Below are 27,201 nucleotides of genomic sequence, written 5' to 3' on the forward strand. Positions count from 1 at the left end.
TATCATATATCAAACATAATTCGATACTCTCGTGTCTAAAAGAATACAAATCTACGATGTCGAACAATTTGGAAATATCGACTTGAATCGCAACCAAAGTGCCAAAAAAAGAGAATAGAGAGATATAATTCTTACTGGTGTTGTAAGTCCACACAGGTAGGTACCACCACCCTGTTTTTGCCCTGAAGCAGTAATGCGTTTCGGTTTGAAGAGTGGGGCAGCCGTTATAACTATACTGAGACCTTAGAACTCATATCTCAAGGTGGGTGGCGGCATTTACGTTGTAGATGTCTAAGGGCCCCGGCAACCGCTTAACACCAGGGTGGCCGTAAGCTCGTCTACCCATCAAAACGATAAAAAAAATATCTAATATTTTCTTAATCAAAACGAGGCTGATTTAATATCACAAATGGCATGCACAGACTCCAGTGCATAATCTCAGAAGTGCCGTAAATGAGTCGGTCCCTCAATGCTACCACACAGAAAGTCAAAATATGTAAAATTATTTTATATTTTAAGGGAAGCGTACCAGCGGTACATTTAAAGTAATTTCCAACAAGTTCGAGGGCTCGTGAGTCGTGCCCCACAGGAGAAACACGCTCAGAGTACGTACATACATATATCACTGGTTTTATGTTGAGTCCCTGTTTCAAACTTTTGCTGTTAAAATTTTCACCTTCAATGCATCGCCTCGGCGCAGATGTATCGTGTAAAAACGTGTATTGCCTATTGAGTTTGTTTAAAAAAGAACTGTATTTTTCAGAAATTCGGGTTTAATATGCTTATACGCCTATAAAGTGGAGATAATAAAATAAATAAACTATACGGTATTCTCTAAGTTTAAATGTAAAATTAGCATTCGCAATTGCCTCATTATTTAGATTAATTTGCATGAAATGAGTATAATAATAAATACCTTTCCTTTTTTTTGCAACGTTAGTTGTGCTTGAATAATTTGTTTTAAAAAACGAATGAAAACATTGAAGTAAAATGCAAACAACAAAGCACGCAAATTAAATCGTCTGAAAAGTATAATATAACGTTAAAAAAGGAGTCCACGACAAAGACAATTCCATTAGCATTGCATTAATTCAATAAAAAAGCTCGCTTCGAAGCGATATCTTCGTTTCGGTCGATATGTCTTCCCACGAGAACACCGTCACGCGAAACCGCCACTTACGCAAATTACAATTACGGGTTAAAGTTCAAGTGTAGGTAGTACGGCGGTAGGCGGTAGTAAGTTGCGACGGCAGGAGTACGGCGCGAGGCTGCGGCGGCGACCCAGTGACCGAGGTCAACGGCCGATGCACCCGCCCTGCCCTGCGGCTGACCCCTGGGCCTAGAAATGCACGAGCGTGCCACGCGAAAATATTCCTAGCTTACAAGACTGGGTGTACCTACTTTTTTATAGGCAGGGTGGTGGTACCCACCCGCGCGGACTCACAAGAGATCCCACTACACCAGTACCACCACCTTTACATATAATTAAAATAAAATTGGTATATCTTATTATTAATTAATCATTCGATGGCGCGTGATTTGTGTCTAGCATGACTACGGAACTTATAAAATATTTGAGAATTCAGAGGCTATTTATTAAAATCGATGATTTTGTTAAATTATTTTAGTTTTACCAATTTTATTTAAACAGTCCGTTAAAACAGATGTTTTTTGAAACTGCTTTAAATGTAAATGTTTTCTTGACACTCAATATTTCTCTTGTGTACCCTAAAGACTAAACGCTTTAATAAAATTACACGAATAGCAGATAAATTTTAATGATAATTGGTCTGGCAAACACGGACCAGGTCAAGCTGTAGTACCACCGTGTATCCATTCGTAAAACAGTAGATACTGTTTGACTAACGAACTCCCACGCCTCATGACTATTGCTGGTGTGCAATTAAGTATGTAATTTCATGAAACTCCAGATGCGAATAATCCATTGGGAATTAAATCTCTTTTTTCATGTCTATATTCTACGTACGAGTATGTAGTAGTGATGACCTAGTTGCTCAACTCTCGGCCTATAAACACAAGAATTACAGCGGAATATAACTTATAGTATAGCGATAGTATATATCTATACCTAGTCAGGTAAGTATTGTGACACAGTAAAAACTTTTCTTTTAGAATGCTGGCCACAAAAAAGTTTATTCGAATATAATTCGAATTTCGAATTGTTCATGAAAATAAAAATGTATACTTTTAGAATTTTACTCATTTCTAAATATGGAGTGGACGCTTAAAGAAGACCGTGTTGCAGTTATTGCGTTGCATCGTTGCAGTTACGCGCCAATTCAAATTTTTAACATACTGAAAAATTTGAATATAACCAAAAGATTCGCTTATCATACCATCAAACGATACAATGAAGACTCTAGTGTAGATGACAGGTCAAGAAGTGGTCGCCCTCGGTCTGTTAGGACTCCAGCAGTGATAAAAGCTGTGAAGGCGCGAATTCAAAGAAATCCCAAACGTAAGCAGAAACTGTTGGCCCTTCAGATGGGGTTAAACAGAACCACGGTGAAAAGGGTGTTAAATGAAGACTTAGGGCTTCGGGCATATCGAAGAAAAACAGGACATCGTTTGAATGCTCGTCTAATGGACCTGAGACTGAAGAGATGCCGCGCTTTGTTGAAGCGGTATGCGGTAAAAAAATATCGGGAAATTCTTTTTTCGGATGAAAAAATTTTTACCGTAGAAGAGAGCTACAACAAACAAAATGATAAGGTGTACGCACACAGTAGTGAAGAAGCGAGCAACCGTATTCCGCGTGTCCAACGAGGTCATTTTCCATCCTCGCTCATGGTATGGTTGGGAGTTTCTTATTGGGGCTTAACAGAGGTACATTTTTGTGAGAAAGGTGTAAAAACGAATGCAGTTGTGTATCAAAATACAGTCCTGACGAACCTTGTGGAACCTGTTTCTCATACCATGTTCAATAACAGGCACTGGGTATTCCAACAAGATTCGGCGCCAGCTCATAGAGCGAAGAGCACACAAGACTGGCTGGCGGCGCGTGAAATTGACTTCATCCGGCACGAAGACTGGCCCTCCTCCAGTCCAGATTTGAATGCGTTAGATTACAAGATATGGCAACACTCGGAGGAAAAGGCGTGCTCAAAGCCTCATCCCAATTTGGAGTCACTCAAGACATCCTTGATTAAGGCAGCCGCCGCTATTGACACGGACCTCGTTCGTGCTGCGATAGACGACTGGCCGCGCAGATTGAAGGCCTGTATTCAAAATCACGGAGGTCATTTTGAATAAACTTTAGTGTCATAAGAATCTATGTTTTGTTAAGTTCATTTTGGTATATGAATGGTTACATAATGAATAAACTTGTTTCAATTATTTTACATTAAACATGTGACAGAATTTATGACCTGACTAGGTATATTAATACGTGAAGCAAAAACTTTGTATCCCTTTTTACGAAAATTGCGCGGACGGAGGAGTATGAAATTTTCCACACTTATAGAGAATATAGAGAAGAAGTGCACAATGCTAATTTTTTTTTTAAATAATGCATAAAAGATACATTAAATCAATAAAGAAAACATTACACACACTACATACCATGTATTTGACTCACACACGCATGCATACTATTTATTGTCAAACTTTTGTTCTTGACGTCTGTCGTCAAATTGAGAATATATTAAATATTGTTTGCCTTTGTTAATATTTTTTATAGTGTAGTCTTGGCAAAATTTGTGATTAGAGAAGTATAAAATACAATCATAATAGTGTACAAACTTACAATTCCAATTAATTATAGTCGAATTTCGACTACTGCGGGACCTCTAGTATTATATAAATACCGATTAATTTAATATAAAAAACATAAAATACTTCGCAAAAATGACACGATTGGATGCGACAAGCCAAGTTAATTTATTAACTTAAATACTTTAATATATTATATGATTCAAAGTATTTATGATATAGACAAGTAAACAAGCATATAGACCATCTGATATTAAATAAGAGCACATAGACATCACAAACTCGATGTTGCCGTAGTGACACTTAGGCTTAGATATCGTAAAGCGACTGGTACCCTTCAAACATGAACCCATGACTGTTCGTGGCAGAAATATTACTGGTGGTTGGACCTCTTGTGAGTCTGCGCGGGTGGATACCACCACCCTGCCTATTTTCTGCCGTGAAGCAGTAATGCGTTTCGGTTTGAAGGGTGGGGCAGCCGTTATAACTTACCTGAGACCTTAGAACTTATATCTCAAGGTGGGTGGCGCATTTACGTTGTCGATGTCTATGGGCTCCAGTAACCACTTAACACCAGGAGGGCTGTGAGCTCGTCCACACATCTAAGCAATAAAAAAATAATGCAATAGGCAATTTAAGCCTTCACGTATATATAGACTTATGATTTGATTACAGAATATTTTTCCTACATCTCAGAAGCCGTATTTGAAAATAAAACCATATTTTGAGAACGTGTCTTCCATTTCGAGAACATTCATATTACGAGCATAATTACGTAGGTATAGAAACAGCGAGCCGAAACATTAACTTGATAGTTTGAAATTCGACTAACACGTTAGTTCATCCCGCTAGGCTATCTTGATTGTAAGACTTGGTACATTTATACACATTGACGATAATGACATAATTTTTAATGTGCTCTGGTCATTTCACGAAAAGTTCGTTTTGCTTCGCTGTAACAATACGTTGATTGTTAGTTACACGCTACTTGTTTACAACGTGAGAAGCCTTCCATGATCAGTCAGCATATCTAACTATACAGCTAAACAAATTCAATAGGGAATCGACAAAGACAAATTGTCAAGGATATTCACACTTCTTTTTCACATTTTTATAGCGAATTCTTCACATAAAGCTATGTTTAGTGTTAGTTAACAAAGATAATATATAAAACTAGTCGTACTCGGCCGCTTCGCTGGGCATTTAAAATTAACATTATTATTTATCGTTATTATTATTAGGGACTCCAACACTCATATAAATATTAGCCTATTCATTAAGTACATGTATTTTCTACATGGATTCCAAGTTTTAAGTCAATCGGATGCATGGTTCAGTAGTTATAACGGAACATCCGTAAAAACCACTGTAAATTTATATTTATTAGTCTAGATTATAAAAAAGAGAATACTCTTAATTCGTCAGTTCTTCTCAGGAGCATACGTTTTGAAACCGGCTCTAGAATTACGAGTCTAAGGGCTTATTAATATCTTGAGTCTATTATAATTTAAATCATTTTTCATATTTCATGAGTATTTCAAATTACAATTGCGAAAGAACATTCCAGTATTAAAACGTCGAACGTTTGAAAAACGAATACTAAACGGCCGTGTCGCGTGGAAAACTCTAGAACACATTCTGAAGTAGTGTTAATGCAACGGACGAACAGATCGCACAAAGGAAAACGTGATGGCCTACAAATGAATGCCGCGCCATTGTTCCGCTTGTTTTAATAGTTCTTGCACCCGCCCCAGGTCTGCGATGAGCCGTGCTTTAATTGAAATTCTAAAGTGACCTTTTGGTTGAAAACGATACTTTGGGTACGCAGTTAGAAGTTGTTTAGATATTTTAGTAAAATCGTCAGCGCTTTATAATGAAATGGTACGAATGAAGTATTACTTTACTACTCTGTTATGTCACAATTTGTTATTGGTTTGAACAATTCTGACAATTATTTGTATTTTTTTTTTAAATTAGTTCTGTCGTCGGCCCAAAACTAAAGTCAACAAAGACGAATTAAAGACGATAGTGGAAGCTGACGATACTCAATCTACTGTTAAATTAGTAGCAGCTTTCAATGTTAGTATGGCAAGAAAATTGGTATATTTTCGTTAAATTTTTATTTAAAAAAAATTTTCATAAGTGGGTTCCGTACGAACACTGCCTCATATTATAGCACAACGTCATACAGCACAACAGACGATGTCTTAAATACAGGAACTAGGGTTGGAAGTTTTGCGTCGTCCGTCGTACTCATCAAACCTTGCGCCGACAGAGTTCTGCTTTTAACAAAGTTTGTATAATTTTTTCGCGAGAAAATAATTCAATACCCGGCATTTCACATACGAAGATACAACAAACACTTTTCAGCTACGTCTATAAGTATTCTTCTTCTTCTATATCGTTCCCTCACTACTGAGGATCGCGACCACATGCGACGTACTTCCAATGTGCTCGATCATGGGTGGCATGGACTGCATGGTGCAGACTACCGCCGAGTGCTTCTCTTGCTAGATCTGACCATCTGGCTGGTGTTCTGCCCACGGCGCGCTTGCCTTCTATTCGACCCGTAATTATGAGCTTCTCTAATTAATGTCTGGGAGACCGCATGATGTGTCCGAAGAAGCTCATAACATGTTCCCGGCAGATGGTATATGTGGACGAGCTCACAGCCCACCTGATGTTAAGCGGTTACTGGAGCCCATAGACATCTATAACGTAAATGCGCCACCCACCTCGAGATATAAGTTCTAAGGTCTCAAGTTTAGTTATAACGGCTGCCCCACCCTTCAAACCGAAACGCATTACTGCTTCACGGCAAAAATAAGCAGAGTGATGGTACCTTACCCGTGCGGACTCACAAGTGGTCCTACCACCAGTAATTACGCAAATTAAAATTTTGCGGGTTTGATTTTTATTACACGATGCTATTCCTTCACCGCGGAAGTCAATCGTGAACATTTGTTGAGTACGTGTTTCATTAGAAAAATTGGTACCCGCCTGAGATTCGAACACCGGTGCATCGCTCAACACGTATGCACTGGACGTCCCTTTAGGCCACGACGACTTCAAGTCGCATAGTTAGCCCTTCCGTAGTTTTACGGTAAAGCAGCTATGCATCCTGACTCGAAAATTGTTAGAATCGTTGTACTATAAGCCCCCGACTTCATATCTGAATGTAGCTATATCATTCGTGTTTCCATGTTTATGTGCTTCAGCAATCACTTTATAGCCGTCATCTTTAAGCTGGCTCATCTAGATTTTTTACTGATAGAGTTTAGCTAGTAGGGATGTACTTGTATAACTTATTCCAATGCTTATTTCTCTAACGAGCTAACTGCTATAGGATTAAATTGTCGACAGGGCATTTCATAAATCATATTAACTCGTGCTAATTGCCGGTGGCATGGCTGAATGAAATGATTGTAAATAAGGCTTTTGTAACCATAAGCCGATTCCACATATGGTAACCACATACCTAGTTGGAGTATGACATATTGAATTTATAATTTTAATACGCTTTTATTAGCTTCAGACGTACCTATGTATGTAACGGAATTTTTGAACATGATTTTGAGCCCCTTCAAAACGTCGGATTAACTTAAAATTTGGTATACTTAAAAAACACCGACGACAACTCAATATTAAAAAAATTTGAAAAAATTTAAATTCAACTAAAAAATAGAAAATAAATTTTAATAAATTTGAATTAAAAAAAGTGTAAGAAAAAATTATTTTATCGTAAAAAAGGCGTGGGGTGCATGGTATCAGTAGTTATAAATATTTTATGAACAGATATGAGTAGAAGGGTTATTTTGATAATATCCTGAAAAACCCCGCACGCTTTTTTACTACAAAATCAGTTTTTCTTACACTATTTTTAATTCAAATTTAGTAAAATTTATTTTCCATTTTTTAGTTGGATTTTCTATAAAAGCGTATTTTGTTAGTTTTTTTTAACTATTATTTATTTTGTAATCATATTTTTAAGCCATTGAGGATGGTAACGCCATCTAGTTACGAATCTTGCAAAAATGTTGAGCCCTATAAATTCTCATTCATGATCGTTACATATATTTACTACTACATACATAATATGTATAATAAGTGACTGTGTAAAAGTTCCCGCGTTCCACCACTAGCTCTGTAATTAGACGCCCGCATCTCTAGTACTGGGAACAGGCTCAGCGACCCTGATAACCATAGTCTTGGAACTTGCCAAAGAGTTTGACGTGAAATATAACCCATAAGCCCGCCGAATTTCTCGCAGGACTGGTTTTTACTGGTGGTAGGACCTCTTGTGAGTCCGCGCGGGTAGGTACCACTACCCTGCCTATTTCTGCCGTGAAGCAGTAATGCGTTTCGATAAGAAGGGTAGGGCAGCCGTTGTAACTATACTTGGGACCTCAGAACTTATATCTCAAGGTGGGTGGCGCATTAACGTTGTACGATGTCTATGGGCTCCAGTAATTACTTAGCACCAGGTGGGCTGTGAGCTCGTCCACCCATCTAAGCAATAAAAAACAAAATAAAAATGTTTTTTAAATAAGTTGTCGTTATCTACGAGCAATTAAAATCTACCATCATATCAGTGGCTCTTATTTATCATTTCTACGTTTGTGTTTCCCGGTAATGTTCAATAGACTATTACGAAAATCCTTGAATCAACGCTGTGTATGTTACGTCACCGCGTGGTTCCAATGACAGACGTAGCACTCTATCGAATTAATCATTTTAATTTTGATTAAGTTCCATAGTTAATAGCAACTTGTTAATTAAAAAAACATAGAATGGCCTTTCATGTTACTCAATTTGTGAACAGCTTAATAGGTTTTGCTAACATCAACATTCTGTTTTAACAATAAAAATAATGTAAGACTTTAAGTATGTAGGTACCAAACTTTTTACAAGATTTGACAATGTCCAAATACTCGCTAAAGAACACAAATTAATTCCACGTGTTTTGCACGAGGAAATTGAAATAAATAAAAACACCCTAACTTTAATGTAGATGTATAACGCCTATCTAACATGGTATCATTTTATCGTCAAACAAACAGCGAGACTTCAAGATACTATTACCACTATTACTTTGTTCTGTGTGAAATGAAACGTAAAGGTCTAGAAAATTTTTTTTATAGAAAAATCGACGGTAGTTAGCACAATATTGAAATGTCGATGAACCTTAGTTCTTCTGTAACACTAACTGTAAAACATTCGACACGTCGGAAACAACATAATGACAGTAAAAAAACGCGGGATTAAACCGTAAAACTAATTATAATATTAAAAAAAAAAACTTAAAAATCATAAGTACCTAATGATTAGTGGATCACGAATTTGTTGAATTGAAACCAATATTAACTGAATGTATATTTTTTGGTTGAATTTCCTAGAAATAGATACTGTTACTACATGCAAACGAAATTATTATGTAATTGTAAATTATTTTTAGATACTAAAAATGTCTATCGGAACCAGATATTTTAAGTAATTTGAGGTAAATTAGCCTATTAGATTTATCTTAGAAACAAAATATAATGTGGTCTTCATTGTAATGTTTTATTTAGAAACAACGCGCCAAAGTGACTTTTCACCTCAGTATTTAGGCTGTATTAATATAGGGAAAGCGGCATAAAAAATAGGTCATATATTGGCGGTCAAGTGAAACAGCAAATACTACAACAATTTTCGGTATAGCGGTGTCTCGTTCTACCGCCGGAAATCAATAATGGCATCTAGCCACGTGGTGCCAGGAAGTGAAGTTCCATTTACACCGGACGAATGCCGAAAACGGACGACTTTGACAACTCTCCATTATTAGAAAATTGAATTGGAGCATCTTCTGTGCTTCGGGAGCTGAGATTGAATTTCGATCTGAATGAATTATTCGGATGTGGCAATCGAGACGGACCCTTTGTTTCGTAGCCGAATCCGTAGGCAAATTGGTTTAGTGAATTTGTATTGTAGCTTTGTTCACCCAAGCCTACTTCAACAAAGACCTCTTGAATATACATATTAACTTGTACATAAATAACAATAACGCTGTGAGATACAAACTAAATTTCTAAAATAATGACGTAGTTACTATTTTATTACGATGTTCGTTTTTTAAACCCAACAAGCGTGTTGTTTTTGTTTTTAATAACTGTGGCGCCATCTACCTATACAGAAAGTGTTTTATTATACAAACCCTACGCGGAATTGTCAGATCTCGTAAATATTTTGAGCTTCACGAAGTTAACGCTAGGTGACAGCATTGGCACGAAAACTTGTTAGTTCCAGAATTTCTCGCTAAAGGGTGGGGCGCTGTTGTAGCTTTGCGATGCTTTAATTTTGAGGTCGTCAAACACTAAATGGAATGAGTTACGAGCTCGTTGTATAGATGGCGCGCTCTTTGAGAATGTTCCAACATAATTCTAATCAAGCTTTAGGAACTTGAGTATTATTAGTATTTGATAAATTAGCAATGAGAGCCTTTTTTATTGTTTCTTTTATGATAATCACAATGGATGAAACATAATTTGACTTTTCAGTATGGTTCACTACATTAATTTGGATTAAAATATTTGTGCTGTTTATAGAAGCTACAAAGTTCCTTAAGATTTTTTTTTTTTGTAAAGAAACGTTGACGAATGTGAAACAAATTCTCGCTTTGTAATGAAGTCGTATATTTTTCTCACAGCACTCCAAATGAAATGTACCTACATTTTCAAAAATTAAAGTTCACACTATGAAAATTATTAAATTGTAAATCATCGTTGGTTTAACCTAAATTCAAATATGTTAAAATCCTGTAAAATGATATTCTTAAAAATAATGATATCATGATCTATGATATCATTATGATAACATAGATCATCGTATGATCATCTAATGATATCATAAAAAACTACGCCACTCACATGATGTCTCCCAACTTGAGCCTAGTGTGTATGAGGGCACAAGTTTTGTGGTCTGATACGGCGAGGGCGGCGCGGCGGCGGCGCATCGGTCGCGGCGACGCCGGCGGTGAGTCGCCGACCGCCGCGCCCATGGCCAACCGCCGCACGCCCGGCGAGCTGCCGCGCCGTCGCACCGACGCGTGCCGCCCTCCCACGCCGCCAAGCATCCTGAAACATCATTTAAAACGCATTAGATATACAACAGACACTACGCATAATTAACTGTTGATCAAAATACTGTTACTAAACCTTATATATAAAATTCTCGTGTCACAATGTTAGTTACCTAACTCCTCTGAAACGGTTTGACCGATTTTTATGAAATTTTATATGCATGTTCAGTAGGTCTGAGAATCGGCTACTATCAATTTTTCATACCCCTAAGTGATAAGGGTTGTAATAATATTAAATTATTATTATTATCTAATTATAATTGCATAAGTCGATAAAAAATGCTATGTAATAGCTTTACCGCGGCAGTCCCCGAGTGCCACACGTGCTTTTTTTTGTTTTAATGACGCATTATGTAGTTGAATGAGATTTTTTATTTTTATATTCCCTCATCGGTCACAGGGCTATATGCCTCTTTCACTCATTTACCACATCCTTACACACTTACAATAAGATATTTTTTAAGCTATTGCATAGATTTTATCGCGGGCTTTGAGCGCGGCGACCGAATCAAGAAATCCCGTAACGAAAACAACCTAACACCTCTCCACCTACCATGTAGCTCGCGTTCAACACATTCACACGTTGCGCTTGTGTAGTGTTTGTGAATAAGTGCGCGGCGTGACGTCGCATTGCATGCGCATCATGAAAAGTCTGTCCATCTCTCTCTCGCGCGGTCTAGCTTATGAGTGTGATTATTATTGTCTAATTATAATTGCATAAGTTGATAAAAAATGCTCTGCCATAGCTTTACCGTGACAGTCCCCAAGTGCCACACGTATTTTTTTTTCTACACTAGAAATTCCCTACATATCTTACATATGATAAAACAACGTTTGCCGGGTCAGCCAGTAATCTATATTATATATTAATACGTGAAGCAAAAACTTTGTACCCCTTTTTACGGAAATTGCGCGAGCGGAGGAGCATGAAAATCCCAAACTTATAGAGAATCTAGAGAAGGAGTGCAGAATGTTAATATTTGCTTAAACTATGCATAAAAAATAGATTATCTATAAAAAAAATTACACACACTGCCATGTATTTGACACACATACGTATGCATACCATTTGCTTTATTGTCAAATTTTTTCTTATTGCTTATAGTCTGTGATCAAATTGAGAATATAATAAATAAATTAGATTCTATTTAATAAATTAATTGTCTAAAGTGTAGTTAGGCGAAATCTTTGATTATAGAAGTATTACAAATAGTCTTTGGCAATAGAATCATAATCTATATATATAAAAGAAAGTCGTGTTAGTTACACTATTTATAACTCAGGAACGGCTGAACTGATTTGGCTGGAAATTGGTGAGGAGGTAGCTTAGACCCAAGAGAAGGACATAGGATACTTTTTATCACGTTCTCGTGGGGCGTGACATAAAACGTGGTATAACAAAACGAAACTGATATGGAATAGCAAAACGCAACTGACAGCTAAACATAATATATTCTATGGTTAATTATAGTAGAATTTTGAAGTTGACCCGTTGATGTGTTTGAAACAAACCGTGTGGCGGAACAAAGTTCGCCGGGTCCACTAGTAATATATAAATTTATAATTTCAATTAATTATAGTCGAATTTCGACTACCGGGGCACCAGTAGTAATAATAACTTGAATGTTATTCGTTTTTTCGATATCCATGCCTCGAAACGATTTTAAGATCTTTTAATTGCATTTTGTTTACGACTCGCAAAAAAATTACGAATCGTATCCTGTTATAGAAAAACATTTTGATAGCCGTCGTACCGTACTTATACCTTAGTGGATTAGCTACAACATTAATTCTTCTGAGTTTACTTAGGAGGATTCGGGTAAAAAGTTATTTTTTTAATAATATACTTTTTTTTAACTAAACCGATATTTCCACTATACATGCATATGTATATACTATAAGACGACCGGATGAAATGTTTACCTACAGTATATTATTTATTCATAAAAGTACTGCGTTAAGTAATTTTATTGCAATGCATCTATATATTAATACGTGAAGGAAACTTTGTATCCCTTTTTACGTAAATTGCGCGGACGGAGGAGTATGAAATTTTCCAAACTTATAGAGATTATAGAGAAGAAGTGCACAATGCTAATATTTTTTTTAAATAATGCATAAAAGATACATTAAATCAATAAAGAATTTGACACACACACGCATGCATACTATTTGTTTATTCTCAAACTTTTCTTTGCAGTCTGTCAGTTATAGTCTGTCAAATTGAGAATAGATTAAATACTGTTTTCTCTTTATTAGTATTTGTCTAAAGTGTAGTCTTGACGAAATCTGTGATTAAAGAAGTATAATAGTCCTTGACAATAGAATCATGATAGTGTACAAACTTACAATTTCAATTAATTAAAGTCGAATTTCGACTACTGCGGGACCACTAGTTTTTATTAAAATAAGTGTGACAGTTAATCTATTGCATCGTTATTTGAAACAACATCATTTAATTTTTCCTCAATTAAATTACAAATTACATTAGAACGGCACTCTTCCTCGATTTCGTAAGAATAAACTCCACTTTATTGTACAGCTCCGAGATTAAAGGCGATTATCACGTAGAAAGCTTTTTTTATTGAGACAAGAGATAAAATATCACGTAGCACTTTACGTAAAATTGTTTGTGAATTGTAAGAAAAAGCTCCTTTTTTCTTCTGCTGCATTGAAAAGTGAGCGAGTTCACGCCCCAGTTTCAGTTAAGTATATACCGGAGCTCCTAAGCATAACTACTTGAATGGTGCTATCCACCTTGAGACAATAAGTTCGAAGTTTTAATAGTATAATGACTGACTATGATTATGAATGACTACCTCACCCTTCCAATCAGAATGCTAAGTTACGTCATCAAATCAAAAAGTGTTTATTCAACATAAATGAAAGTGTATACTTGTTAAACGTCAAAAAAAACTACCGCCAATTCACAAAAACTAGCCTCCGTCCAGGGAAGAACTGGCAAGAAACTCAGCGGGCACGTGTTTTTTTTTTTTTAATATTAGATTTTTTTTAAATATTCATTTTTACAATGAATAGAAAGAAGGATAATGATACCTATCCGTGTGGGCTTACATGTGTACTTTCATTGGTCGAAAATCTTTGAATTTCCACGCTTAGGGGGCGCGCGTGGTGTGTGGGGATCGGTTCTAAATGCTACAACCTGCCCACTAAACATCTACCCAGCATTCTCGCCCGATGCCCGATCCCCGCCTGAGATAGAACCGAGGCAAGGGCTACCGTGGTCAATGCTACAACCAGATTTGCAGCTCATCTTAAGGACGTCCGGTCAGCTAAGAGTCCGGTAAACAGGCGATACTTGACGAATGTATTCCGCCCGTCACGTCAGAATATCCCCTACCATTTGTTTATTTTCCTTTTACTTTCGATCGTCAGAACATAGCCAGCAATGTTCAATCTTCCAAGATCACGCAAATAATTCATTACTCAATTCGTTTTGGAAAAATAATAATAACATGTCAAGTCTGAAATTTTACAAGAGGTACGATGACTGGTTGGTTACCTGAAAGATGACATTATCACAAGATGCAGACGTCGAATGGTGACATTATTACTTGAGTCGTAATGAAACTATCGATTCGATTTTAATTAATCGTTATTTTTACGTTTCTTTTTTTACTGAATAGTAACTGACAAAATGATAATAATGAATGGCCACAAATCACGCACGGTCATTCAGAGACGCCTGGGCTTGAAAAACTAGTCTTCTTCACCGAGTTCTCATTTCTGGATATGTGACCAATTTTATTATTCACATCTTTAATTTTATTATTCTTTAAATGAGGTTTTAGGAGAGTGCACAGCGGAATATACTGCTTGACTGTACGCCTGACATTTCTGACTTCCATGAACAAGGGTCCACATTGATGATAATATTGATGGACCCTATGCTCTTATACCCACAAATAGCATGAAAAAAAAACTTTTACAAGAGGTTTTACAGTCCAATTTAGGATTCATCACACAATGTTTGCCCTATGTGGAAATTGAGCCCACGACCTTCAAGGCATTGAAGTCGTCGTGGCCTAAAGGATAAGACGTCCGGTGCATTCGTATCGAGCGATGCACCGGTGTTCGAATCTCGCTGGCGGGTACCAATTTTTCTAATGAAATACGTACTCAACAAATGTTCACGATTGACTTCCACGGTGAAGGAATAACATCGTGCAGTAAAAATCAAACCCGCAAAATTATAATTTGCGTAATTACTGGTGGTAGGACCTCTTGTGAGTCCGCACGGGTAGGTACGGCGGTGGCCCCGCCTATTTCTGCCGTGAAGCAGTAATGCGTTTCGGTTTGAAGGGTGGGGCAGCCGTTGTGACTATACTGAGACCTTAGAACTATATCTCAAGGTGTGTGGCGCATTTACGTTGTAGATGTATATGGGCTCCAGTAACCACTTAACACCAGGTGGGCTGTGAGCTCGTCGACATATGTAAGCAATAAAAAAAAATAAAAAAAAAAAGGCAACAGGGGCAATAACTATTGCACCACCGAGTCAGCCCAAGTCCAAAAAGGTAATTAAATTGCAAACACTTATTCCTGGAATCGAATCTAACGAAAATGAATTCGAACAATAAAATCTAAAAGGAGAATTCATGAATTTAATTAAAATCACGGTAGCTCGCTGCCAGCGAAATCTGTTACAAGTCCTGAGGTGAGAATATTTTTTTTTTTTTTTTTTATTGCCCTTGTAGGCAGACGAGCATACGGCCCACCTGATGGTGAGTGGTTACCGTCGCCCATGGACTTCAGCAATGCCAGGGGCAGAGCCAAGCCGCTGCCTACCGCTTAATACTCTCCACAAGCCTCGTTTGAAGAAGGACATGTCATAGCGCTCGGGAAACACCGTGGAGGGGAGCTCATTCCATAGCCGGATGGTACGTGGCAAAAAAGACCTCTGGAAACGCACTGTGGATGACCGCAGTGGCTCCAGGTAGTATGGATGAACTCTACTCCGGTGGCGGGAGGTGCGATGGTAAAAACGAGATGCCGGTATCATCTCGAACAATTCCTCAGAGCACTCCCCATGGAACATACGGTACAAAATACAGAGGGAACCGAAGTCCCTCCGCAGACCCAGAGGTTCCAAACGATCCGTGAGACCGGGATTATCGACAATCCGAACGGCCCTCCTCTGTATGGAGTCAAATGAAAGAAGCTGGTATTTGGGAGCCCCGGCCCAGAGATGGGAGCAGTACTCCACGCGAGGCCGGACTTTTTTTTTTAAAAAGATCTCATTCGAATAATTTTATTAATCTTGATCTCACAGCCTCTTTGTTTTGAGTCACATTTAGGTAAGATGTGTGGTACTTACACACAGAACCAATCAGAACCAATCAGAACCACACCCAAAATTTGCTCTTTTCAAAATAGATGTCATATCTATTGCTATTCAAAAATTTACTATGTTGATCAAATGAGCATGACTGGAACTAGAGCAGGTCTACATTGCTGACCACTGATCACATAATGATTGAAATCCAGCTTTTGTAATTTGAACCATTCCTAAAAGAAAAATTAATCTCCCCAAAACCTACCATTCTCGTCCTTTTTCTTTCTCAAATCAATAGACGAAGAAAAAGAAAAAGATAGTCTCAATGGAATGGCATTGCTAATTTTCACGAACGTCGGTAACAGTCTGTTTGTCGCAAAAGAAAAAAGTGCTAATAAAAAAACAACCCTGAGATGATACACTGAAATTACTTTTGAATCTAATTAGCAACTAAATAAATATTTCAGAACTAGAGATTTTAAAATGCTACGTTTCTAGCTTACAAATCTCTAAGTTTAAATTCTGTGCAGAATTTATTTAAGTCACTTTACTTGGGGCTCTTTGTTAATTAACTAAAATAATTTCACATTTTCCAATTGTAAATAGCGGTATTCGCCAGATGTTAAGAAATTATAAGTCTTGGTAATTTGTGGATGTATAAATTTATGCATGCGACCATTAAGAAGTACGGTTCAAATCGATGTTAGCTGAATCATAAATGTCTTTCACAAGTCGAGTTCTGAAAACGTACATGTTTTAAGTTTTTCTAACAATTCTATGTGCATAATGGAAAATTTCCCGAGTGCTCTTGGTTAGAGGCTGGTCTTAACAATATAATTAAAACTTTGACTTTTAAATCTTATTTTTTTCTTTTTTTCGCAGGAGCTTTGCATTTCTCTCCATGGTTTGTTCATTATGTTTCATACTCCGAAGAATTATTTAAGATGACTTTGTCATCTCTTTTTATATTCGCACCATCCACTACTGAAGAAGATTTCATCCATACTATCTTAACAATTGCGTTCGCCAAAAGTGAATTTTTAAATATCTTTTTGGCGTGCACTCTAGAATGAACTCTCCATGATGCTTCCTGAGCACTATAACTTCTTTTTAGATGGATTTGTAGTAGGCAAGAGGGCCTGGAAGCCTTTAAACTTCTTAGAACGTACGACACAGGAATGACAGTTTTATCAAACGAGATTTTGATAATATTTTTGTGGACTTAGAGAGCGTCTCAGCTATACGCCCGGCTGATCATCTTTATTGCCCTTGTAGGCAGACGCGCATACGGCCCACCTAATGGTGACTAGCTACCGTCGCCCATGGACCCCAGCAATGCCAGGGTCAGAGCTTGATTCCAGCACTGCCACTGCCTAACGTTGGCCAAGCCGCTGCCTACCAGTGCGTTTGAGATCTGCGTTTGACACCAATTGGGCCGTACGCTTGTCCGGCATATTAGCAAAGAAAAAAACACGTCTAAGCAATAGCTACATTACCTCAACAGAGTTCGTAATTAAATAACAAATGGAAATAACCTCTATAATTGAGAATTCAATGCCAGTGGGTATTCGTTGTGAACGCAATTACCTACATTAATTTATCTATGTCTCTTAATAAGATCTATTTACGTAAATTGAGTGCTTACTGAAGCGTGGCGCACGACAAAGTGTTAGCGTACATTACGAGTATTCTAGAGATAGTAGTATAAGTGGTAAGTATTTTTATTCAATTCTCGACTTTAAGATAAGTTTGCCTTGTAATATTAAAGTGAAGATTTTCTAGGTGCTCCTTCAAATATTTTAAACTTCATGCTTCATACATTATATGTGGTGGCTAAGTGAAGTTATGAAGTCTTCGTAGCCTGTGGGACTGAGGGACTGATAACCACTTAGCATCAGGTGGTCGATGAACTCGTCGACCCATCTTAGCAATAACGAAATAGAAAGTGAATAAAAATTTTCAGTGGAATTTAAATCTGGTCTTGATTCTGTAAGCCAAATATCTCTTAATCAAAGTTCGAGTAGACGAGTCTGAGCATCAACCATCACTTCCTCAGTATCCTAACTAACTTCATCTCTACTCTTCCTCTAGTTCACTCCACCTAAGGCTCAAATACTTTTTCTAATAACTCTGAAACTTTTATTTAGATTTACGGTACTAAATTTAATAAACATTTTGAAAATATTTTTTTAAATCTTACTGTTCATGTTCCACTGAAACACGTTATTTGTTTAAGGCTTACCCAGATTCAACTGGGAAATAAAAACATTAAAAGGGTCACCTTTATCTTAATACTTTAATCTCATAAAAGATTAATTTAAAAGACGCATGCGCTCTGTAACATTCCACAACCGCTTTCATATGTTTTCATTACGATTAATTAATTAAATTACGTCACCGTTGAGGTACGTTTATTAGTTCTGGCGCTCTTTAGTTATCGGTAATCTTATCGCAACAGAAAGCACGTAAAAATATACATAGCCTATAATAATATGAAAAAGTATTATCTAAACTAATATTATAAAGTTTGTTTGTTTGAACGCGCTAATCTCAGGAACTAGTGGTCCGATCTGAAAAATTCTTTCAGTTTTAGGTAGCCCATTTATCGAGGAAGGTTTTAGGTTATATAACATCATGCAAAGACTAATAAAAGCGGAGCACCAATAAAGAATGTTTCAAAATCGGGGTTTTTGTCCCTTTTGAGAGCTTCCGCTGAGTGCGCTGCAGAAACGATTAAAGTTTCGCTAAAATAATGTATGACAGAATTGTTCCCCTTTAAAAGATATAAAAAAGTCCGTGACTGCATATGTCTATATGTTAAGGTTGGCTCACTATAAGGTTTTTATGCAGACCAAATTTGTTCTAAAATAAAGCATTATTTGTGAACTATTCCACGCGGACGAAGTCGCGGGCAAAAGCTAGCTAAATATAGAAGTGAAATGTGTATTTAATGAGTAATCGACACCATAGTATTAAGAATAAAGTTAACTTTCATTCGTACCACTAGCAGCTTTCTTCATATTGAGTAGCATCTTATATGTATTTATTCACATCTTTACTGGCACGGATACCTCAACCAAGGTGATGTTTATCGAATCAGGTCTGGTACCTGATTACAGGCAGAACGTATGAAAGCAGTCAAAAAACTAAGAAATAAAATCGCACATTTGTGTTTAATGTATGTTTTGAAAATCACTAAAGCCACTATTGGTTTGGCTATGTCAGTCGAACCATATTGGCTTGGTTTGACTGACGTAGCCAAAGTGATTGCTCGGAAAAAGTGGAAGTGGACCGGCCACATATGCCGTCGCACTGATAATCGGTGGGACACAAAAGTACTGGAGTGGAGACCTCGTACTGGACGTCGTAACGTGAGCAGACAGCCAACGAAGTGGACCGATGACCTGGTCAAAGTGGTTGGTAGAGACTAGATGAGAAAGGCAAGAGGCCGAAGAGAATGGGGTGCATTTGAAAAGACCTACACTCAGCATTGGGTGGACACGGGTTGAAGAAGAGAGAAAGCCACTATTATTATAATATTTTACTTGAAAACTACTTTTTAGATTAAGTGTACATCTCCTTCGCCCACTAGTTTAAGCCAATACACGTCGTAGAAAAATCACAACGTAATTGTAATAAACGAGGGATTACGTTATTTATTTTGGCGCGCTAACACCGGCTGTTGTTGCAAGGGAAAATGGCGAAAGGCACTTTCGAACGATAGGAACTGTTTCTACGTGCCGCAATCAAGGAGAATTCTCGTTTTTTTTCCCTAAAAATTACGAATGCTACCTGGCCTTTGGGACGTAGTGATAAAATGGAAGTTTTGTCGTTGTTTAATTATGTCGCAAACTCTTTTTTTTTTTAACTTTAAGGCACTTGGCTAAAGGCAATTCGTGCGTGATGCCAAAAATAAAATAAAACCAGCCCTACCTATCAAACAAGCAACAAGTACAAAATTAATTATTAAAATTCGATTCAAGCTTACTCAACCACAGAAATGTTATTGTTTACACTGAAATAATAATAATTTGAATAAACAAACGAATAACAAAAACTCTGATACGTAGCAGTTAATTAATTAAGTCTGCGCTGGACTTTGATCCTCGCAAGAGAACGCTTATTGCTTCGCAGGGTTAATTGTTTAATTACCATCTGTAAACAAACGTTTTCGAACTGATACCTTTTTGGGTCGTGATATTCGAAGTCGAAAAAGATAAATTGCTTTAGTTTATGCTAATTATATTAATTTACTCAACATTGATTAAAACACGCGAGATACTCCGACGTGCAACGAACTTAATGGAGGTATCTTGGTAGCTTTTTACGCTTTTTTACGACGCTTATAAAAACTCAGGTCTAGCCAATAATAGCTAGACCTGTGTTTTACTTATGTAACGTAATCGTTAAACATATGATACTTTAAGTAATTTCAAGCCGTCCCAATTCACTGGCAAACCTATAAAGATAACACCATAATTTTATTTACCAGAAAAAAACCATTTAAATTGTTAGTTGCTATTAAAACTTTTTCTTTGTTTTAACCAATGTACATAATTCTATGTCTTCCCAAATAGTTTATGACCCAATCAAACAAATATGTCGAACAAAATCAAGTTAGCAAGGTGCCAAACGATAACTTCAGGTGAAACATATTTATCTATATGCTCGTTCAATTAGCTAAGATTTTTAGAACAATTCAAGTTTTAAACGTGATAACACAATTGGCAACTAAGCCAGATATTCCCATTGCATTGTAAGTATGTATGAGCACACTTTACGGTACATCCTTTCTCGTAAAAATGCTTTGCATGGATTAGTCCGGTACATGTGATAATAACGGCCGCCTCTGGCTACTGTTAAAACTACTCCCACTATTTTCTATCTTAAATACCGTTGACAGGTGAGATCCTCGATAGGTAGATAACAAAATCCTTCATATTTCTGCTACGAAGCAACCTGAAGGATATGCAATAGAGAATGTGACCTAAAGTACAATTACTAGTTGAAAAAAAAAAGAGTTTCGGTTAAATTCGCGATCTACCCTCAAAGCAGCCCGGCAGTTGTTCTGCTCTACAAACCGGAGCTCATGACTGTTTTTAGGTGAAATATTTAGGATATTGATACTCTGTACGGGCTTATAAGACGCCCATCAATAAACAATTAAATGTCTCAAGTTGGTAAACGGCATCCCCTTTGTGATGTCTGCATTCTAAGAACGTGAGCTTTAAAATCAAATACCCTTAAAGGGCACCATCAATAAGTAAATAAAATTTTTTTTATTGCTTAGGTGGACGAGCTCACAGCCAACCTGGTGTTAAGTGGTTACTGGAACCCATAGACATCTACAACGTAAATGCGCCACCTACCTTGAGATATAAGTTCTAAGGTCTCAGTTACAACGGCTGCCCCACCCTTAAACCGAAACGCATTACTGCTTCACGGCAGAAATAGGCAGGGCGGTGGTACCTACCCATGCGGACTCGCAAGATGTCCTACCACCAGTACACAAGAGGTCCTACACTATATAATGTGTCCATTCTGTTCATGTGGAATATTTTATTCTTTCTATGGCACATGTACGTGAAAATACATATATAAGTTCATCACATTACGGTCCACATACCATTGCATTTTACTCGTACAATAACACATAAAGCTGAGAATCGTCAGAAATCATCTTACTCGGATCCCTAAAAGCTATTTTTTCCAAGTTGTTCCGTCGAATATGATTCGATTTCTTTTTTTTGTGAGCTAAATGTGAAAACACATTTTCCTGATGTATTCGGTCGATAAATCATATCAAGATGCTTTCCTAATAAATTTGAGACGGCATTCAAAACGAGACCCAAGGTCAATCGTTATAACAGCTTCCGCGATAATCTCACCATAAACATACGAAATAAATAATAATGCTATTTTTACAATTTTTACATTTTCATATTCAATATTCCGGTGTGTGTGTGTGTGTGTGTGTGTGTGTGTTTTATTGTTCTTTAATGTGTACCTATAATAATCTTAATTAGTACATTATTTACGGACACTGATGAAACCATAGAGTATTCGTAACGTCGAAAATAGATGTTAATAAAATTTAATAATTGAACGAATTTAATGATAATAAAAATGGACGAGATTAAACCGTAAAAGTAGTTTTAATTATTTCTGGAACACGCGAAAGCCGAAGACAAAGCATACTTTAGTCCTTCCTAGAAGTAATTTCATTTTGTGTAACTTTAATTTTATAGTATGTAGTTAAATTGTTTTGCATTATCTATATATTAATACGTGAAGCAAAAACTTTGTATCCCTTTTTACGAAAATTGCGCGGACGGAGGAGTATGAAATTTTCCACACTTATAGAGAATATAGAGAAGAAGTGCCCAATGCTAATATTTTTTAAAAATAATGCATAAAAGATACATTAAATCAATAAAGAAAACATTACACACACTACATACCATGTATTTGACGCACACACGCATGCATACTATTTATTTATTGTCAAACTTTTGTTCTTGACGTCTGTGGTCAAATTGAGAATAGATTAAATATTGTTTGTCTTTGTTAATATTTTTTATAATGTAGTCTTGGCGAAATTTGTGATTATAGAATTACAATTCCAATTAATTATAGTCGAATTTCGACTGCTGCGGGACCTCTAGTGTACATTAATGTGAAGAAAACAACAATATTACAATGCGAGTATATTACAAAGGTGTCATCACAATTTGTTTGACACATATTATAGTGTCGAACCGGGATCTTCATCTAGACTCGAAGAAATAGCTTACCTCTTAAATTGCTCAGATCAAAAACAATAATAATTGTTCGTGTGAACTATCGTAGTCTTTCCGAATCTTAAATACATGTAATTAAAAACCATGAAAGAAACACGAAATGAAGCCGTAAACGCTATTTATTAATCATGTTACACAATCTTGTGAACTATCGTTCTAATTATTAAAAACATTATTTCACAGATTATAAACTTTACTTTTTGACTGGTTGTAGGACCTCTTGTGAGTCCGCACGGGTAGGTACCACCGCCCCGCCTATTTCTGCCGTGAAGCAGTAATGCGTTTCGGTTTGAAGGGTGGGGCAGCCGTTGTGACTATACTGAGACCTTAGAACTTTATCTCAAGGTGTGTGGCGCATTTACGTTGTAGATGTCTATGGTCTCCAGTAACCACTTAACACCAGGTGGGCTGTGAGCTCGTCCACATATCTAAGCAATAAAAAAAAGAACTTTATTTTTAGGTAAAATAGGCAAACTAACTCACAGCTGACTTGTTCGTAAGTAGTTAACGTAGCTTAGTGACTGCAATGGGAAAGCTCGCCTCGATACGTAACATTAAAGTTGAAATCTACTATTGATATTGGTAATAGTGTTTTCTTCGGTTTTCGCGAGCTTTCGATAAGCTAATATATAAACAAATTTAATTATGAATGCTATTTTAAAGAAAAATTATTAAGGAAACTCTGTAAAGATCATCAATTATGCGATGTTAAAAAAAAACTTATTACTTACTACTATTAACTTATCTGCATTGAAAGTTTTACACAAATGATATTGCTTTAAAATACCGACTTTAATTTGCCCCCCGGCATTCATACTCTACGTTTTGACTCTTCGAGTTGAAATCGTTAAACTATTCCTGACAATAAGACTGTTACTTCTGCAAACTCAGAACAGCTTCATAGAAATCAGCACAGACGTTTGCTTCGGATCCTAATAGTTGTTTGTGCAACAAGAGAGCAAAGTTGTTTTTTGTTTCAAGTACTGATTTTAAGTCCCGAGCAAGCGAAGGACCCTATGATTTATTTATTTATTTAAATAAGTACTGCCACATCACAAACATCTAACATTGAAAATAAATTTAAACTATTTAATTTATGGCCTGATGCATGTGACAACAATGGCGTACATAGCATTGGCAATTCATCGGCTCGAAAATGGAATACAATAATAATAATAATAATAATAATAAAAAAAACAGTACTATTTGTTGAAATATTAATAAAAATGTCTAAAAATGTCATGTCATATCGAAAAGAAGAAAAGAAGAAATGTTAATATAATGTCAAGTAACAACAAGTCAGTTATAGAACAAGAAATGATCAACGATTAAAGTTAAAGTTAAGGTCCCTTTTCCTCTCTTTTCCTACTCTGTCCTTATGATTGATTCAAAGTTAGAACCCTAAGCGTAGTGAGGGACTCAACAGCACGAGATGCAAAAAACTTTGCTCTCGTGTAGCACACATAATTTTTGACCTCAGCAGTGACATATTACTTAGAAATGAACAGAAATATATTGAAATAACGTAATTTCTTTATTACAAATATCTTTAAATTTTAGGGTATTACGCGTTTCCGAACTTTTTTTCTTTGAGGTCGAATTCTAAAATCGATTTTCGAAGGGGTTTGTTTTTTTTACTCGCTTTTTTATATGCATGTGAAAGAGACAGCACAGTAAAATTCGAATGTTTCTATGGGTGAACAATGTCAATTCGTAGCACTGAAGATTGAAAAATAAAACAGCTACTTTGACCCACGCTCGAATCAAAATCGCGTTTTGTTCACTGTTGTTTCACAGCAAAAGCGGCATGTTTGAGCTGCTGAGGTGACAATTTTATTTCGGTGATGGACGCAAGATGGCCTTGGCTGACGACTTAACCTGCCGATTCGGCATTAAGGAGATGTAAACTATGCATCACACATTTTACAGGTGGGAAAGCTTGGCCAGAACAAGAATGGACACCATTGGCAATAATCACCAGGAACATATGTTCAGATTGTTATCTCCAAATTATATTTCAAGATTCATGAATGTCACAAAAGATCTGTCAAAGAAAACAAAAGTCTAAGAATTCGGGTTCTAAAAACCAAGTTAAAATAAAGAAAGGCTCAAACGTAGGGAGTATGGCGTAGGGACCTCGCACAGGTAGGCATCGCCGCCATAGCTGTTTCCTTGGCGAAGCAGCTGTGTGTCGAAACTCAGTCAATACACTTATGTTAAATCTTAAGGTATGTGGCAATATTCACCTTGTGAGGACTATGGAGTCCATTCACTTAACACAATGTGGTCCATCAGCTTTATTTACCCACCATTTTAAAAAAACAAATAACCATTTTAAATTAAACCAAGTATATCTTTCTTAATAAATTTATAACAATTATCGAGCTGTCGAAACAATCTACCGAATTTGTCGAGTTGTTTATAAATGATGTTGATCGAATCTTATTACTTAAGCCATTCATCAGGGATTTGTTTTAAATAAGGAATTCGATTTTCTACATGCAAAATAACAAAAGCCTACAAGTTTGTTAGTCAGTAACTTGGTTTGCCAAATTTGTTCCAATGAATCTAATTGGCCTTTGTTGTACCTTTGTTAGCGCTTTTCACCGTGTACCTAATATGGGCTATATTATAAAGGAATTGATTGAAACTCAAAGCGTATACGCTCAGAGCGACTCAGATTGGAAAAAGGGGATATCGAAGGGTAAATAAGTTTTATGAAATCAAATTATTCTGGAATATTATGTAAAAACTCACTTAAGTTGTTTTATTTAAAACAATACTTCTTAACAGTCCAACGGTACTAATGGCAAAGCTTATATTATTCTCTCATGATTAACATAATATACATATGTACAACAACGTGTTTCTGAATATCTATACTAATATTATAAAACTGAAGAGCTTATTTGTTTGAACGCGCTAATCTCCGCAACTACTGGTCCGATTTGAAAACATTATTTCAGTGTTAGATAGCCTATTTATCGAGGAAGGGTATAAGTTATATAACATCACGCTAAGACAAGCGGAGCACCAATAAAGAATGTTTCAAAATCAGGGTTTTTTTCCGTTTTGAGAGCTTCCGCTGCGTGCGCTGCAGAAACGGTTAAAGTTTCACTGAAATAATGTATGACAGAATTGTTCCCCTTTAAAAGATCTAAAAAAAAAAAACCGCGATAGCATATGTCTGTATGTTAAGGTTGGCTCATTAAAACGTTTTTTATGCTAACCAAATTTGTTCTAAAATAAAGCATTATTTGTGAACTATTTATCATTTTACAAAAGCTAGTAGATATATATATATATAGGTGTATCCATTATATTCATATGGAAAATATTCGGACAAAAAGCAATTAACGGGGCTTTTAATTTTAACTACAACATGGTTCGATGCGCTGCACATAACCGCAGCACGATTGCTAAATGTATGAATATTGAATCAGGTTTTTTTTTTAATTAATCCACGAGCTCTGAACGAATAAACAGTTAAAAAACCTAATATATTAGTTCCCAATAAGATGACAGGTTAGCATTTTCGTTCTTTTTTTGGAAGCCGTGTGCCACAACGCACGATTAAAGCAAGTCTAAAATTAAAACTACCTACGCACTTTTACGGTAAAATCACACATTTTATTTCATCTCAACATTTCGAATACTTAACAGCTTTCGTAAGCATTTGTCGCAGATGGCGAAATGAAGATAATTAATACGAGATTAAATCGTAACAGTAATTTTAATTAGGTTGGCAAGTTTTAATTTTTTATTTCAATCCAAATGCACTATTACCTAAAAATATTTGTTTTAACTTATTTTACACTTGGCACATTCATCTCATCTCGATGCACATTTATTACCTATCTAGTGCCTAAAAATCCGTTTTGAGATATTGTTTATTTTCCATAATTATGTGCTTTTAATTTAACTAGTTAAGGCGTCATACACTCAATTCAATAATGAGTAATTAGAATACAACAACCTGGATTTATTATCGATTTAAAAAAACCTTAGAATAAAAATAGGCATAACACCATAACACCATAACACTGGTGGTAGGACCTCTTGTGAGTCCGCGCGGGTGGGTACCACCGCCCTAAGGGTGGGGCAGCCGTTGTAACTATACTGAGACCTTAGAACTTATATCTCAAGGTGGGTGGCGCATTTACGTTGTGGATGTCTACGGGCTCCAGTAACCACTTAACACCAGGTGGGCTGTGAGCTCGTCCACCCATATAAGCAATAATAAAAATTAAAAAAAA

The 27,201-nt window shown here is 36.5% G+C and overlaps 1 protein-coding gene across 10 annotated transcripts in view; it reads right to left on the minus strand.

Annotated features, from left to right (window-relative positions):
* The window catches only part of cac (calcium voltage-gated channel subunit cacophony), a 198,426-nt gene that overhangs the window by 97,321 nt on the left and 73,904 nt on the right, over nt 1-27,201 (minus strand). For all 10 annotated transcript variants that reach the window (XR_016324164.1, XR_016324166.1, XR_016324163.1 and 7 more), the window contains exon 3: nt 10,638-10,844. Coding sequence is in view for 5 of the 10 variants with exons in the window: in XM_089732765.1 (XP_089588891.1) it covers nt 10,638-10,843 (206 nt within the window). In the remaining 5 variants the exon portion in view is untranslated. The remainder of the gene's footprint in view (nt 1-10,637; nt 10,845-27,201) is intronic.

Source organism: Bombyx mandarina, chromosome 15 (assembly GCF_030267445.1).
Source record: "Bombyx mandarina strain Sakado chromosome 15, ASM3026744v2".
Taxonomy (NCBI): Eukaryota; Metazoa; Arthropoda; class Insecta; order Lepidoptera; family Bombycidae; genus Bombyx; species Bombyx mandarina.